The sequence below is a fragment of the Paralichthys olivaceus genome, chromosome 14 (assembly GCF_024713975.1).
Source record: "Paralichthys olivaceus isolate ysfri-2021 chromosome 14, ASM2471397v2, whole genome shotgun sequence".
Lineage (NCBI taxonomy): Eukaryota > Metazoa > Chordata > Actinopteri > Pleuronectiformes > Paralichthyidae > Paralichthys > Paralichthys olivaceus.
In genome coordinates, this window is record NC_091106.1 from 7,000,279 (window position 1) to 7,018,079 (window position 17,801).

The 17,801-nt window shown below is 38.8% G+C and overlaps 2 protein-coding genes across 4 annotated transcripts in view; both read left to right on the plus strand.

Moving 5' to 3' along the window:
• Window positions 1-3,310: 3,310 nt before the first annotated feature.
• On the plus strand, window positions 3,311-12,968 carry pik3ap1 (phosphoinositide-3-kinase adaptor protein 1). 3 transcript variants are annotated; one of them, XM_020090043.2, is made up of 17 exons: window positions 3,311-3,598; window positions 4,433-4,858; window positions 5,640-5,863; window positions 6,036-6,180; window positions 6,287-6,429; window positions 6,520-6,652; window positions 6,876-7,072; window positions 7,594-7,771; window positions 7,862-7,924; window positions 8,022-8,270; window positions 8,361-8,417; window positions 8,731-8,924; window positions 9,029-9,101; window positions 9,247-9,414; window positions 10,499-10,569; window positions 11,027-11,130; window positions 12,527-12,968. In XM_020090043.2, exons 1-17 carry the CDS (start codon window positions 3,568-3,570, stop codon window positions 12,642-12,644), a joined length of 2,574 nt encoding a protein of 857 aa, XP_019945602.2. In that variant the 5' UTR covers window positions 3,311-3,567; the 3' UTR covers window positions 12,645-12,968. The 3 variants fall into 3 exon arrangements, with proteins under 3 accessions (XP_019945602.2, XP_019945611.2, XP_019945619.2); XM_020090052.2 differs by having other exon boundaries at window positions 6,042-6,180; XM_020090060.2 differs by lacking the exon at window positions 4,433-4,858 and having other exon boundaries at window positions 3,401-3,598.
• Window positions 12,969-14,492: 1,524 nt separating this feature from the next.
• The window catches only part of LOC109634180 (sorbin and SH3 domain-containing protein 1), a 38,789-nt gene continuing 35,480 nt past the window's right edge, over window positions 14,493-17,801 (plus strand). The window contains exon 1 of the mRNA XM_069539174.1: window positions 14,493-14,632. The gene's annotated coding sequence lies outside the window, so the exon portion shown is untranslated. The remainder of the gene's footprint in view (window positions 14,633-17,801) is intronic.

Consider the following 17,801-nt stretch of genomic DNA (forward strand, 5'->3'; position numbering starts at 1 on the left):
GATGTCAGGCCTCTGTTGTGAACCGACGCACACTCTCTGGCACTGCTGCTCTGTGTGCTGAAAACACACTGCGGACTAAAAAGACAGGATATTAGATAACAAGGTTAAAATATAGGGGCAAAATATTCTCTTATTAAACTCAGGCTGCAGGGATTTGATTTGAGCCACCTATAAGATAGTGGTTTCAAGGGATCCCAAACAAAAGGTAACGGGCCGGTCATGCTTATGGTAGCTAATGGCAGAGTTAGGAGAAATTAGGGGATTCTCTTTCTACAGGAAATTGTACTTAAAGACGGGTCATGGATCACCCTGCTCTTCACAGGCAGCTTCAGAAGTCAGAGGGTGAACTTTTGCTGCTGCCATTAAAAAGGTCCACATTGTTGAAAGAGGTCAAAGCAGAAACAAAACAAATTGTATTATTGGAGAAAAGCAAAGCTGTACAAATTGATTTTGTGGCTGAAATTAGTGGTTAGACAAGCAACTATACGCTTGGTGATTTTCTAACCGTGTTTACAGAGCCTGAGGACTGAGGGCAGGACAAACCTATTGTTGCCAAAATAAAACAAAACTCAACAAAAGGCGAACCCCCGAGAATGGCTTCTTGACTGATTCAACAAGAGTTTGGGCGTTTGTTGAAATCATTTTATGAGAGATGTGATGGTCTGGTATTTTGCTGAGGGCAGTGATAAAAATCTGTTGCAGATGCTGAGATCAGGTTCATCAATTCCCATACGATGATGATGATGATGATGATGATGATGATGATGATGATGATGATGATAAAATGATCACTCATGATTGCTTGAGTGTTTATTAGTATTTACCTCACTACCTATAATTAATTAAATGGGTCTGAGCTCGGGCTGAGAAATAAAACTAAATCAATATTTAGAGATTCTAAATTCTAATACATTACGATATAATGCTTTTGCAAGGTGTAAACACAGTGAGGAGGTATATCACTCAATTGATTACATTAATTGGTAAAATGTTCTGCTGCCTCTAAACAGTTTAAAAACCTCAACCTTCACTAAGAAGGAAACATCTGTCTTTAAACTTAAGAAATAATATTGTGACTATTATTAATTATTGTTATTATTTTGAGCCGTGTCAGGGAAATGTACCTCAAGTGTTGCCTTCAATACTTTTCCAATGCAGCGTGAAAAAACAATTCTGTATTTTGTTTTTGCAGCCCAAAACATTTTATAAACATTTTTAAACAGTTATAATGTGGACTAGGTTATGGTTGTTGATCCATTTTAAAATGTTTAGAGGCCAATATGTAACACATAAATATATTTAAATGTTAAATAAATTGGTAGTTGGTAAATATAATACAGTTTGTAATGCATTTCAGACATAGAGATTCCAAACCCCTCCTGAATCCAAAGGTCAAAACTCGTTGTCATCTTTCCACGTCAATCTCTCCAAAGTAAGGCAGTGTGCGTCCACATTACCACAGAACATATGTGTGTCCTTCCAGAAGGGTGCAGTCATCCTCCCGGCCTGCTGCAGCACAAACAGTTTCCCTCCTCTGATGTGGCATGGTCGTGTTTTCTTTGGTTGAGTCTTCCACACTAATATTATCTTAAACAAATGAGAGAGAGCTTTTTTCCAGTTGTGTTACTTCTACGTACAGACAAACAAGCCAGCTCCCTGCGGTTATATAAACTGCAGTCTGTTGTTCAGCCACTGTGGCCAAAAAAGTTAAATAAAACCCAGAGTAACATGGAAAAGTTATGTTTAAATGTTTTGGCTCACCCGTTTAAAGGTTAGTGGGCCCCTCTGCTGTACTGACCACCTCCGTCTGTTTGTTGTCTGCTCTGTCACCAGTGATGGGGACTATGCTAGTCAATGTAAGTGATTGTCTGCTGCCCTCTGGTGGACATTAGAGTGTGGTGCCTAGTGTTGCAATCAGCTGTTGTGAGGTTGGGGTTATCTGGAATTTTACAAACTGAGAAATAATTTCCTCATTCAGCTGATTCATTCAGTTTAATGACTCATTCATAAAGTCTGCCTGAAATTCATTGTGTGTCCATGTACGTTGTGTACATTGTGTAATTGTTTCTCAGTATTTGAGCACACAAATAACTTTACTTGATTCAAGATATAAACATAATAGTGAACTGACATATCTATATCTATATATATCTATATATATGTATATATACACATTCATGTACATACCAATTAAAACACATCCTGATTAAACATAACAATAGCATAATAATCTAAATTACAATGTCAACAAAGGGGTTCAGATTCATAGAAGTTTGGAGAATACTTGATTTGCTACAAATACTGGTAAATTACATGTAAAAGGGATCTTACCAGATTGTGACACGTTTCCAAGGCTTTTTACTGTCACTTAGGTACTTGTGCCATTTCAAACTATATGTATCCCATTGATAATGAATCCTAAAAGACAGTTTTTCATAGGCTGTGACAACGCCAAGCTGAGAGAACCATAAATGTCCTAAAGGTAAATCCACAGACCTCCACTCTCTAACAATAATCTTCCAACTCAGCATAGTTGTGTTGTATGAATCCAGTCTGCTCGAAGCATAGGCAGGTCGCTTACATCCTGATAGATTGCTTGGATCCCTAAGGACAAATAAAATAAGTGTGTTTGTCAATGATCGGTCAAATACTTTCATGAATAGTGCACCACAAAGTATAGCGTAGTTTAGCATTAAATTTGACATCAGAACCTGCTAGAGTCTTACATTTGGGTTAACATTATCATTGTTTGACTTTTAAGAGCTGAACGTATGTTATCTATTGGTTTGAGGTTTAGTTAGCCTCACAGTATCAGTATCCTAACTGTGAAACACCCTGTTAAGGAAGTGAAAACAAGAAGAGGCATGTCACTCAAACACAGGTGAATTGATCATGTGCGTGTGTGTGTGTGTGTGTGTGTGTGTGTGTGTGTGTGTGTGTGTGTGTGTGTGTGTGTGTGTGTGTGTGTGTGTGTGTGTGTGTGGGTGGGTGGTTTTGTGTGTGTGTGTGTGTGTGTGTGTGTGTGTGTGTGTGTGTGTGTGTGTGTGTGTGGGTGGGTGGTTTTGTGTGTGTGTGTGTGTGTGTGTGTGTGTGTGTGTGTGTGTGTGTGGGTGTGGGTGGGTGTGTGTGTGTGTGCTGTGTGTTCCTATATGAATTTCCTAAATGGAATAACTATATTCTTATTGTCAGTTATCTTTATTATTATACATCTTTTGTACACGCAAAATTAAATTCAACAGTCACTCTGAACTGAATCCCCCCCTCCCCCCCGTAGCCCTGATTAATCAACAAGTGCAGCCAGTGAGATGTTGCACATTCTGACACGACAGTGGTGCATTTTCTCACTTCTTCAACTGTTTCAGGAAGTGGGCCAGTGTCACCAGAATCAGGAAACTGAGTTGTTGCTATTAATACAGCTGAGCAAAAGCGTACTGCTGGTGAAAGCTATCGTATTCTCAGTTGAAGAGGAAAGGAGTTCCAGTAAACTTGACAAATTGAAAGGACATATTTGGGCAAATGAGGCTGCTTGTTCAGTGACTCTGGGCACTTAACGACTACTTCACAACCATGGAAGAAACCATCTCATTTACTGAATCAGGTAAATATGACCCATTGTTTATAACTGTCGGTAAAGTTACATTCAATTGGTGTCTATAACCAAAATACTTACTGTAACTACATAAAGACTGCACTGAAAAGTTGTTACTTTTTTTCTATATCACATCTGTTGAAATATGATGTTTATTTAAATGAACTTTTTTAACCTGAGGTTTAATTGAAATTTCTTTTTTTTTTTAACGTAATAAAAAAGAGGAAGGTAGCAGCTTAGCTTTGCTGTGCTGCTACATTCAAAGGTTATTTTGTGTTTTCCCACATGTCTAAATTTAAGTCAGTCATGTTATCAGTCCATTAATAAACAGATGGCAAGTCCCTGTGCCACGCTGTCAGTGGGAACTGTGATGAGGGTGAATACTGGCGTTGGGTTTCTCCCCCAGTTAGCGTGTACAGAGGTGAACTTGACCTGATTAAACACTGTAATGAGTCAAACAAAATTACTCTGACCAGTGTTGACACAGCGCCGTGTTTGCACAACTACTTGTTGACTCTGAGCTGGAATATCAAACAGATCGGACATTCATTCTCCAACCACAGTCACCTTGACATTCCACAGCCGGACAGCTGCTGTGTTGTGGAGCCTTTCCACGACAAACACTTACCTGCTCCGACGTGGAAACCAACACATAATTTCACCAGAGTCATTAGTGTAATGTTTGAGCTGATTACAGGATTGTGATTCATGCTTCGTGTTGGTGATCAGTGAGTAATTTAGAGTAGTTAATGCCCAATATTTTTCAATTTAATGTTTTGGCAATGAGGCTGTTTGAATGTATTTACTGGACACAAACTTATTTCTTCTGTTTGTTTCTTTTAGCAAATTCAAAGTCCCTCTCAGCATACGAGCTGGTAATCCTGCACACAGCTGAAGCTCAGGAATGGGCCGCGTATTTGCAGCAGATCTTAAAATCTTCTCGAAAATTCCGCAAAAGGTCTATTATGCTGTACGCGGTGGGCCCAGCAGATCAGCTCCACGGATATAACTTTGAATATTTCCAGAGTTGCAAGTGCATCGTGCTGCTCCTCACCGGAGGGTTCCTGGACATGCTCTGTGAAGCTGACCTTCAGGGCGCACTTCATGAACTCCTTTACCCACCACACAGAGTGGTCGTGCTGCTGTGCGGCATCTCAGAGAAAGACGTACAGACAGAGAGTTTTGATGGATGGCAGAGCTGGAGAAAAATCAGTTCTGAAGATGAGCCTGTTGTTTACGTCAGCACCATTTTGGAGGCCATCACTGACAGTACGCAACATATGATCACACTTAATTGTTTCTGTTCTGTGCCTTTAAAGTCTCACATTTCACTCTTAAATCTTATTAGTATAATTATATGTCTGAAGCTAATCTTAGCAGATTTCAACCATTAAATATTGATGGTGTTAATACATATTTATTTATTTAAATCTCTTAAAAGGTAAATCCTGCTAACTAACAAACAAACAAACCAACCAACCAAAAAAACAAATGCACAAGGGTGAAAAAATAACCTCCTTGGTGGCGGTAACTAAATAAAACCAAAACTAACTTCACAGATGTGTGACAAGGTGGCCTTAAAGGTACAGTGTGTAGAATTTTGTGATCTAGTGTTGAAGTTGCATGTTGCAGCTGAACTCCCCTCACCTCACCCTCTCCTTCCAAACATGAAAAAGAAACCGTGGTAGCCTTCAGATGTCATAAAACTCAAAAGGTGTTTAGTTTGTCGAGTCTGGACTCAAGTAAAAAACATGTCAGGCTCCGTAGAGAGGGTCCCCTCGATGTGAATATAAAGTATTTTTATATAAAGGGCCTTTTCTGGGGTCAAGAAAACTACAATTCATACAATTTAGATGAAACGAACTAGTGAAAACATCATAAGGATTATTCTACATCAACTTTCTGCCGATAGTTCCCTTTCACCTAAATCTTACACACTGGACCTTTAAGCCCTAGCTGGATAATTAAAGGCTAAATTAAATATTTTATTTTAAATATTTAAGTATCTATAAAAGTTCTAGAATTTTAATAATAATCTTCTTATTCTTAGGCAGACAAGTGGAGGCTGAACATGAGAGCAAAGCTGCAGCAGCATTTCTGACTGAAAATCCCACCATTGATGAAAGAGAGGAAGTGGTGTCAGGGGAGCTAAAAGAAACTGTCCTGAATGATGAAGAAAAACCTGCGAGCACAAGGGATTCACCTGATGAGGAAGTTAGTGCTCCGTCGCACTTCAGCTGTCTCACAGTTCAACCAAGCAGAGTTCTCTGTGGGGTAAGACTGAAGCTATTAAAAGCAATATTTATATGAAGGAGATACAAATTCCATATAGGCTACATGCAACATTAATTTTCACTTTTTGTTTTCTAGATGAGAACTTGTAATGTCCTCTTTGTAAATAATGACAAGAAAGTATTGTTAATTCTTATTTTCCTTCTGGTTTAAGCAACAGGAGATGCTGTTCATCATTTTCTCACAGAAACTAGATCTCCAGTTGACACCACAGGTGGAATTTTCATCTGAAAGTGAAGCTGCCAAAAGGCTCACAGGCTTTGTGGAGAATGAATACACGATAAGTGTTGCTGCCCCTGGCAAGTATCTGCAGGAAGTCATGTGACCATAAACTGTGATCGCAACTTGAGTTAATGGTTTTGAAAAGTAAAATGTGAATCTCTTTGTTGTCTTGTTTTCATCTAGATATGCCTGCTGGGGTGGTCTCACTCACAATGCACATTGACGGTTCCTGCGTCAGCTTGAAGCCTGTTACTTATTATACCAGTATGGGTGAAGTCAGTCGGTTTCTTGATCAGGCCACTGATCCTGTTAACTTCATCTGCCAGGTTAGACATTACGCAACATCGTATTTGACAGGATTCATTTGTTAGTTTAGTGTCTCATCTAGTTATGTCACTTTTTTTTTAAACTTTCAGGCCTTCAACTTGACGTCCAATGCAACACAATCACTGGACAACATGCTATCTGACTCATTAAAATCCAGAATTCCTGCAACTGGTCTTCAGCTCTTTGGAATCAGACAGATCGAAGAAGACAATATGGCGACATGTGAGCACAGCACTTTAATTTAGTTCTGTTAGTTACTAATTTGTGAGGCGTTATAATTCCTTGAAGTTGGCAACAGATCTTCTGTTGTTGCACAAGAACAACAACTATATAATGTTGCCTCATTGCAGTACCTGTTTGATTTTGTAAAATGAAATTACAGAAAGTAAAAGCATCTTTTAAGAGTCGAGATTAAGTGATTACGTTTTGTTGCTTTGTTTTGCAGATCAGCGTAATGTAGAGCTTCCCACGCTGCTCCACTTTGCTGCTAAGTACGGCCTGAAGAAGCTGACCACCATCCTCCTTCAGTGTCCTGGGGCTCTGCAGGCTTACAGTGTGATGAATAAACACGGAGACTACCCAAACACGCTGGCAGAGAAGAGTGGCTTCCTGGATCTCAGACAGTTCATGGACGAATTTGTTGTAAGTCAGATGATGGAAGCCTTTTCTTCTTTTTATGTGGTATTGAACAATGTTTTGGATATTTTCTTCTCACGGTCAGGATGAATCCAAATGTGCATCTTACAGACTTGCAAAGTGCAAGGATGCTGCACGGCCAAGGCAAGAAATGCTCTATGATATGGGAATTAAGGGCATAATTGTTTTTTGTGGACATGAACTGACATGTGTGACACTTTAACTCAGTTCAAAGTATTTTTTCTAATAATATATGATTTGAGCAGCGAGTCTGGACGGACGTTTGCTGCATTTAAATCCTCTTTTCTCTTCCCCGCCATTTCCTGTCTATTGTCAATGTCTCTGTCAACTATAGGCATACAATAATCATAAAAATACTAAAAAACTAAACATTCTGTTTGGAAGAGGAGCCAAATACAATATTTGCATCCTTTTAAGTTTGTGAATGCAGACATTTGGATTCAGCCTCAGGTTTTCATATCTAGTTAGTCATTGTCTGCCTGTTTCCTGTGTTCAAACTAAAATAGGAGACGGCTGATATGCTCAAGTCGCACTTTGAAGATGCTACTAACACGGAGGAGGCTGCAGAGGTGTACGAACTCATGAAAACTACATCTCAAGATATCATGATGAAGTACTCAGGTTGTTCAGAAGACATATATGAGTCAATGCTGGGGATCGACCCCGAATGCGCAGAGGACCTATGTAAGATCAACATGATTTTATTTATTGATTTTTCAAAACTAAACTTGTGTGTTAAAGAGTTACAGATGATCACTGTGCTGTATTCATCAGATGAGGTGATGAATGTAGTCGATGAGAACCCTGAAGAAGCTATGCTTCGGAAGTTTTTCCAAGGTAAACATTTAAACAACTATAAAAGTAATGACATTCAATAAAAACATTACAAATATAGAATATAGTTTGACTAATGTGATGACATTTTATCCTCCAGCAAAACCTCACAACATTGTGACCCAGGACAGCAATGAGCAGCCTGAAGATGAGCAAAAAGACAATCAGAATGACTTAGATCAAATTGAAGAAGAGGAGGATCCCTACAACATATTCCCAGAGGACATCTACGATATTGTGGATGCAATTAGCACCTGTAAGCCATTAATCCAGAACCGTCCACCAGCACCCATCCCCAGACCTGAGGCCACGCCTGAGACTGAAAAAACCATGACCTACATCTCTAGAGGTATTTTGCAGTTTTTCTTCTCTTTTTACACATCACATTTCTTAAAACTGCTCACCTGGCAAAGATGAAGACTTGATATTTTTTTGACAGTGTTTTCAGATAAAGCGACATCCAAGAGTAAAACAGAGGAGACAGAATATCCTGCAGGTAAAACACAGTTTTACAACTTGACTCTAATCACCCTGACATGAACTTTACTATCTTTGTGCTGTTACCGTTGCCAGACATGAGCCTCTCTTGCCGAGTGGTTACAGCTATTTTGTGTTCTGGCATTTTTAGCTTAGTGTCTGAGAGCAAAGCAGTTGTACATTTTCATTTTCAAAACAGAAAGGAGAGACAGGCTCCTTACCACCACACAAGCAAACCAAGCAATGTCATCCTATGTTCTCCTTGGTCATGAAATAATGCATTGTGGAAAATTTCGGTTGTAAGATGTAAGTTTGATTTTCCACCTGTGCAGTTCGGCCTGCGATGGACGCCCCAACGCCTGTGTATGACCCCTATGCTGGGATGAAGACCCCTGGACAGAGGCAGCTCATATCTCTGCAGGAGAGGGTGAAAGTGGGAGAAATTACTGTGGAGGAGGCCGTCCAAGAGTTCAAGGCCTGGCAGTTTGACCATGAGCGGAGGGCGAATTCCATACGCTATCAGAAGGTGTATTGACTATACTAACTTTATGATCTGTTTGGTGTGGTCAATGATTAGATCTAATGTGTGTCGTGTGTGTGCTGTTTGTTTTTTTGTTTGTTTTTTTAAAGGAAAATCTGAAGAGATTACGAGAGAGCATCACCAGGCGTCACAAAGAGAGAGAAAAGACAGGAAAAGAGCTTGGTAATTTATATTTTGGATTCTTTATCATCTAAAAGTATTTATTTGGGATACATATATCTCAACATGGACTGATTATGAGTGCGTTGTACTGTTATATAAATGTTAAGAGAAGCTCATGTTTTTAACGTGGTCTCTCTGCTCTTAGATTATGAGATAAGCGCTCCATTGCAGAGGAATTTATACTGGGGCGCCAGTACGACATTAGAGTGTGCAGTGTATGAGCCGGTGCCCAGAATTGCGCCCCTGCCCCCTCCTGTTTCTCATAATATCCAGCGAGGAAACTGGAAGACAGGTAGCACGTCCAGCACATCAAGTAAGTCTTCATCCATTTTTATTCTTCACTATTCAGTGTATGTAGCCCAAGTTCCAGTGGTTACCACCACTAAGGAGGTTGTGTTTTCACCCTCGTCCGTTTGTTTCTCTGTAAGCTGTAAGATCTGTGAGATTCCATGAAAACTACTGGATGGATTTCCACAGAACTTGAAAGAATGTGGCATTGGTGAGGGAAGAGCCCATTCAATTTTACAAAGTTCAGAAAAAGTTTATACTCACATGTTTCTATCGGCACTTGGAAGCAGTGGTGATATAGGTAGCACCAGTATTTGCAGATGTGAGAGGAGCTGAACCTCTTCTTCAATCTGCCTTAATAGATACATGTCTTCTGACTTAATGCACTTTAAAATATAACTTTAGTTTTGAGGAGATTCATTCTTGTTCTGTTGATTCTGGACACAGATTATATTCATTTATACCCTCATTAGAGTTATTTAAAGACGCAACATATTTCCTAAGAACTCTTTATTAAGTGAAACTGATTCAGTTCTTTGCCTTTAGAAAACTGGTCTGAGATATTAAAATGTGTATAAATACAAAAATATATTAAATTTCTTTTATTTACAGTAAAAAATCTAATTCACCAGAAGAAACATGAATTTCCCACAAATTACATGTTCTTTGTGACTTTTGATAAGAACTAAAAGAGTCTTGTCAGAGACTTAAACACTTTTAAGTTACATTATTTGTTCTTTCCGGATTATTTTCTCGATATATTTTATATTGATGTTGTTTTTAAGTTAGCTGGCTTAGAATAAAAAAGGAGCATTGGGATGACTTCAGGCTTTTTGTATGTAAAAAAGAACTATATTTTATAAATGTTGTGTAGATATATCAGAAATGTTCACACAAATAATAAAAAAGACAAACACTGTGCCTTCAGGTTAATAATGACAGCTTTGTATTTCTTATATATTGTCTCTCTGTTGTTTCTTTGTTTAATTGCTCTAAACCCTCCTGCAGACATGTCGTGCAGGTTCTCACAACTTATCTCATCACATGCTCTAAACTCTGACTCACGTTTGTTTTCTCGCCACAATAATCTGTTTTTTTCTTTAACTCAGGCACTGAAAGCAACAGACTCAGCGTTCATAGTGTTCAAAGCTGCAGCAGCGGCACAGAGCCTGATATAGAGGTGAGTCCGAAACGAACAACAGAAGCATTTGAGTCTTCAGTGCAAAATTACATCATTTTACATTTGCAGCCGAGAAGACGTCATTGGATTCTTCAGCTGCTTAAACACTAAAAATACTGATAGCATAGAACCACATACATATATCATTTGTCAAGACCCCCAGACTTTTTTAATTAAACTGATTGAAACCCAAGGTAATGTCTTCAGATTACTTGTTTTGGATTTACAGCAGTCTCATATCCATAGATTTTTCAGTTTACTCTCATACATATTCAAGAAAAATAGTGTGTGGCATTTTTGTCTTAAAATTGACTTAAACTATTCATTAATGATCATAATGTTGTAGTTACATTTTCTTTTGAGCCACTGATCAATTTGGGTTGTAAAGTTACTGCAGATTATTGTTGGATTTAATTGTTCTAGAAGCAATCACTGTACGTATTTAATTTTTTTTAAGGACACAATAGAAAATCTACCACCTCCTCCACCACGACCTCAGCGGCTGTCTGATGCTGCATCTGACATGCCTCCACCGAGGATTCCTCCACGGATCCCAGAAAGGTCAGTCTAGAGCCACTAGTCGGAACATTTACTGTAGGTGGTTTTTAATACTTTGGCAGGTGTCTGTCACTGCAATAGCATCGCAACTGTACAAGATACAGTCACAAAGCTTTATAGGTGCACAGTTGAGATCAAAATATGATTGTCAGAATGTCACCCTGTTGAAAGACGTCACGGCAGGTGAGATCCCATCACAAACTGATAATAATGTTATGGATTCAGATGGGGTGGACAAAATAAGAAGGAACTTTGGACATAACGCAAATATGTTTTAAGTTCAACAGCACCATTTAATATATCTTCAAAAACTATGATACAGTTGAATCAACACATACAACAGGATTTCAGTCAAGACCATTAATCATGATCTTCATGAGGGGGGGCTTTAGTGCAGGGCTTTTGTATTTGGATGCTTTAGTTTTAGTGAGATGTGCCATTTAAACTGACAATTTTGTGTGTATTATTTACCAATTATACTCGAGATCATAAAATGTTGAGACCACTAGAGATTCTGCAGTTAGTAATGAGTGAGACCAGAGGAGAAAGAGGAAATGTTCACACACCAGTGATTCACAGCTGTGCTTAAGGGAGGAAACCAAAGTCAGAAAGTGTTGAAGGCATAATGTGTTTTAAAAATAAACCATGTTCAATCATTATTAATATACAACAGCAACAACCAGTATGGTTCAGAAAAGCAGTTTGCAATGAACATCAAAAACCCAGGTGTAATATCTAAATCTAAATCTAACTGCTTTAGCGGAGTAGCAGTAACCGCTATCTCTATAACTATAGCTTTATACTCTAATGCCAAGTATTTCAATTGTTGTGGTTAAATTATCTTTTCCTACCTAATGTCACATTCAAATGTAATTTAATTTGTTACATTTATGTCAGTACAAATGTCATTAAAACAATTGTGAGGAATAAGAAAGCAGAAACAGCATTGTTTTCTGAATGAGTGCACATTTTGTTTGTAGAAACTGTTTGTTCTTTCTTTCATACCAATAATGTCTACACCCAGATTGCTTTATCTGCATTTTAGGGTTTGGTGTTTTGATACAATGATTACTGTGTGTAAGATTATCAGATGAGAAAAGTATGAGAACACATTAAAAGCTTTTATCTGCTACACAGTTTGCTTTCCTGCCTTCAAAAACATCTTATCTTAACATCACCTCTATTGTAGTAACTGCTCCCTGTCGGGCAGAAGCGCAATCTGAGTTTTAAAAAGTCTACCTCAAATATAATTCTTTATACTGCTATTATTATTGTTACCAAGGATTAAGTGTAGGTTACCCAATTGGTAAGTTTTAACATCTGTAAGAAACAAAATTTTATTTACAACTGTTTATTTACAACTGCAGTGCCTGACCTCACACTGCTTTCTTTTTTGCAGGGTGCCAGAGAAGATGGGGCATGAGCGCTACATATCCCACCCTACTCGAGCACTTCCTCAAAGACCATCTCACAAACAAACAGACTTACCACCTCCTGTACCTCGTCGCCTGCGGTGATTGAACGACAAATGCTGATTTTTTTCTGGGTTCCGTCTTTGTAATTACAGGTTGTTTTTTCTTGTAAGAAGGAAATATGTGTTGAAAAGCAGTTTCTTCTGTGTTCTTCTGTAGATAAGTAAGTTTAGATAATTTAATGAGAAACATCCACACAGAGCGTTTGTTTGCTTGTTTTTTCTTGTATTGATTTGAGGAATCAGTTTACCTTATAATTATTCAGTTACCATAATTCCAATGGATATGTGAACGATATTTAGTATGTTTATGATGTTGTCTTTTTCTTCATTGCTGTGATATAATAAAACTAATCAAAGTGTTTTAGGATGGGGATTGTTTTGTGTTTTAAATGTAATGAGGTGAAATATAAATTTATATATGTATATGAAATATAGAAAAATAATTATATCACTTGTTGTATTATACTTATTGAAGTATTATTTATATTTAACCAGGGCCAGTGATGTTAATCTTCAGTTTTCTCTATCTTAATGCCCCTCTGCTGCTGTAATTTCCCCAGTGTGGGATGAATAAAGTATATCTATCTATCTATTATTAATGTAGTTCACTTCGCAAAAGAAATGTATATTTTGTATGGTAGTACTTACATTCAACTATCTTATATACTGTATATATTTTCCATCAAATGCTGTCGACATACCTTAAAGTTACTTACTTACTTACTTACCTTTAACTTACTTTCAAACTGGTTATTTGACCTGCATGGATGAGAAAACAACTTTTGTGGATCTTATGAAGTTCTTGTAGGAGGTCCGTTCAATCGTGCATCAGTCTTCATGTAAGTACTGAACTTCACCATGAAATATAATAATATTGTATATTCCTCATGTAGACTTGAAATCATCTCTATTTTAAATGCCCCGTTTCCCACCAGTATTGACTTCTTTCTCGTGCAATATGAGGTTTGGCCACTTGATAGTGCTATTCGCTGTCCTTTAAAGGTGGACTGACATATTCTTCCATGTAAGTGAAAACGCCCCCTGGTGATTTTTATCTCATTAAGTTCGCAGCAGTTTGGTGAAATTGAAAATTACTTTTTATCTTATTGATATAATGAACCCTGAGTGTCAAAGTGTCTCCTCTGATAAGTTCTCTGAGGAAAGGGGAGAACAAAGTGTGAGGGTGTTGACAGCTGGGACTTCTGGTCGAAACCTTCAAAGTAAAATCATGACTGTTGGGCTCTGCACGTCAAAGTGTTTAAAATCCATATATAATATAATCACGAGGGGAAAAAACATGTATGAGACATGCAATGAACAATTTATTAGTTGAATAAACTGCAATGTTGTAGTTATGGATCCTCAGACATTTGGTTTGTTATGGTTATACAATAGACACTTTAGTACATCGGTTAAACTTAACTCATGGAGCATTTTAATATGTCCCAGCTCATTGTGTTAATGTTAATACACCAACTGCTTAGATCTAAACCACATTAAACATTCATATCAAACAAGTGAACACAGAGCATGTATCTGCTTAAAGGCCAGGTTTGTCCCCATCGGCATAGTGGTCAGTGATAATGATTGAATTTCTAGGTGAACTATCCCTTTTAATGCACCAAGTTGACCGGAACGTGACTTCTTATAGTCTAAATCAACAATACCCCCCATTGCCCTGAGTGAACTAAAACATTAGCCATTAACTTTACAAGGTAATCATATGCCTGAGTTGTGTTTACGACTCGCTTAATTGCCCCAAGTGCCCAGTAATATATCAGCAGATTCTTGCTTTAAGTCAGTTATGTGAATGTGGCCACCACGACTCCATTTGAGTCCATTTTCCTGTGCTTTTATTGTGAAGGTGCTCGGCGGTGTTGACGCAGCCGGGGCCGTGGAGGCTGGTGCGTGTGGAGCTGTGACAGGACGCTGCTGCTGCTGCTGCTGCTGCTGGAGAGGAGCTGAGCGCGCACACAGCTCAGTGAGGTGTGCAGCTCTGCAGCAGCGACACTGGATTACCATCACACCGAGGTAAGCATGCTCCCGTCACTGACGCATGAGGCTTCTGCACTGACTTCTTATTTCATTTGCATCAGTAGTATTATCCCATTCCCTTGTTTATTTCCTTTTCACAGCTGACTTTGGTGTATTTTTTCGCAGCAGCAACACTTAAGACATTTATTGATCAATCATCCAGTCCTGTTGATGTCAAGTCAGCAGCTTCCATCCAATATAAAGTGCCCTTATATGAATGCGTCGATTTTGGGGGGATTTGGCCCCTCAGCAGATGGGCTCTCTGGCTCTCTGGCTTCTCTCTGGCTCTCTGGATCTCTGGCTCTGGCTTTGGGACAGTTACTGCAGCAAACACAGATCCATAGATACAGTGGGAATGCGACCCACCATGGGTGCCGCACTCTGAGGCTCAATATCCAGGACAAAACCCCCAAATACTGAAGTCAGGGAATGAAAAGCTGCCTCACTATCATTTTTAGAAACGGATCCTTTCTAGTGTGGTTGTCTGTTGGAAGTTGTCAGGCATCAGTGGTGTTTCACAATGAGCAGTTGTCATTGTGAGTCACAGAGAGCAGAGCTACTCCACATGCATACAATAAGGCTGTGACATCAATGCCATGCTCTTAATGGAATGCATGTTATGCGGCATGGAGGTGCTGGGAATAGTTTATTGAATAGTGTTTCACTGTCATTTCATCACAGTGTTGTCACATTAGACTGTAGCATTGATTTAACAGATTTGCCCAGACAGTGATAATGTATATAATGTAGAAGTAATTAAAGCTGTGTGACACAGTTCAAGAAAAAATATCAGGGGGGGTCATTGTTATGAAGTAATAAAACAAGTTGTAACGTTTATTTCCGAGGGATATTGCTGATTTCCTATTCATCCCAGTGGCGTATTTTGTGTGTGTGCGTGACTGAGTGAGCAGCTGTGTTGTGTAACTGCAGTAGAAGAAGTGGACGTGAATGTTAAACTTCATGTTCTAGTCTGACAAACAGGTCTGACTGAGGCCAGATAATGAACAGCATGTGACATGGACAACTGGCTCAGAGCTCGCACAGACCGTGGAGTCGAACAGGAACACACAATAAAAAATACTTTCCTCTATAGTTCATATATTTTGGTTCTTCTAAGAAGTCAGGAAGGACTTTTTAACAATGTTATTTTACACAGTTATATAAGATATGATAAGCAAATAAATACTAAAACAAGTGAGAGATATTCTGAAGTTCCATGTTTTTATATCCTAACATATCCCTTTGTCATTCACTCTATTTCAGGTTATTACAGCTGTTAAATCTCAGTAAAACAAAGGGAATTCAAGATATAATATGTTACAGTTTGTCATCAAAATGTCTAAAAAGACCAGAGCTATGTTATATATTGTGTCGAGTTGTGACTTAAATGATCCAAAATTTTAAAAACCAGAGAAATCCTCAGGTTTAACAGGACTTTTGACTTTGGTCGCCTTTTATTGCATCATGTCTTCTCGGGGCAAACGACTTATGATGAAGGAAAAACACTAACCACAGTTTTTTCCTTCCATTGTTTATATTGGTCACTGGTAATGGGTCACAATCATTCATTGCCGTTTGGTGTGTAACATGAATAAAACTTCACATTACCTCATCCGTGAATCCCACTGTACTTCACGATGTCATCAAACTAGAGCTTGAGAGATTGAGATTTTGTGATTGGCATCGCCAGCTCGTCCCGCCCTAGCAACAAAGCTGAAATTTACATGACAAGAAAGTTTTAATGCCCCATACCGTTTGCTGATCGGTTCAGTTGAAGTGTGATACTCAAACATCACATCTCTCGTCACTTGCTGGCACCATTACCTCTTTGAAAAACGGTCTATCGCTGAAGCGTAGTGACTCCTGGGATAGGTTGGACCAGGAAGGATCCACCTGTTAGAGCCTTTGTTTCTCAGGCGATTTGTCGCCCACATTTGAAGGAGCATTCGAGATGGGATAACCTAGCTGTGCTGCTGTGACGCAATCGATGTTCAAATGCAGCCCTTGCTGTTTTGACTGAGAGACCCAATCCGTTAGCTGTGTCCTTTTCCTCTAAAACCTCTGCAGTTGCATCCATCTCTGCGTGTGTTTTCATTCACAATTTTACTTCAAGGATCACTTTATTTCTTTTTCTACTCCAAAGGATCCGTGTAACATGACGCTACTCAAGCTCAATAAAATATTAACCCCAACACAAATAATTAATCAAACAGCTTCGAGGACAGTAGCAAAGCAGTCGGACTGATTTTGTCAGAACTGCCTGTTTCAGTGTTACAGGGACGTCACGTTTCAGAATATCGTACTCTAATCATGTTTTTGTACTGGAGGCAGTAGTTTGAGATACTGTATCTGAACAGTGTTTGCTCAGAAAGAACTGAGGACATCCAGTAGCTCACTACATGTCAAAGGACTTTGTGTATGTTTGACTAAGCCTCAGAGAGTTACTGTTGTGTTTCCTTGAAGAGTTTTTTCACTGAGATATTTAAATCTCCCTGGAGGCAGAGCTTGTGCTCACTGCTGCCTCTGGAAGACTCGTTTTTCAGGCTCGCAGGAGTATTGACTCAGCTGTGGTGGAGCAGGCTCCTGGTTTACAGCTTGTGAGCAGAGGAGTTGTAGGTGTTTACACAGAGATAGTGATAGGTGTGCGTGTGTGAATGACAGATACGTCAAATGTTTAGTACCCAGCAGCTCGGCCGTGAACCATTTCCTCACTCAGTCAATCAAAGGGCTGTCAAACTCTTGTGACCTTTTCCAGATAATGTTACGTAATTAAAGTCAAATATAAACTGAATATGAACTTAAGTAATAAGTAATTATATGCAACCTTTATGCACCACCTTAGTTTCAATAGCACAGTTGCTCTTTTAGAGAACTTCTTTATTTTAGATGTAATCATCGGTAAAAATGTGATGCTTTCAAGGGTGATTTTCTTTCTGGACTATAACTATTTTCCATAACAGTGATTACAACACCTCAAATTTGAATTCCTCTTGCTCTTATAAGCCTGTAACATCTAGTTATTGCTTTTTCAAAGACAGAATAAATCCTGGTCAAAGTGTAGCATTTTAAGACTGATAACCTGTAGAGTAAAGATGCGACCTTCTGGTATGAGCCCAGCATAGTTGTTAATATTTTATGAAGGTTGTTCAGCGTCATGTTACACAGG

What these genes read in the sequence shown, in the direction of transcription:
- pik3ap1 (XM_020090043.2), top strand. Translation starts at nt 3,568, where the DNA reads ATGGAAGAAACCATCTCATTTACTGAATCAG. An exon ending in GATAAGTGTTGCTGCCCCTG is followed by an intron (nt 6,181 to 6,286) that starts GCAAGTATCTGC and finishes GTTTTCATCTAG; the next exon opens with ATATGCCTGCTGGGGTGGTC. An exon ending in CCTCCACGGATCCCAGAAAG is followed by an intron (nt 11,131 to 12,526) that starts GTCAGTCTAGAG and finishes TCTTTTTTGCAG; the next exon opens with GGTGCCAGAGAAGATGGGGC.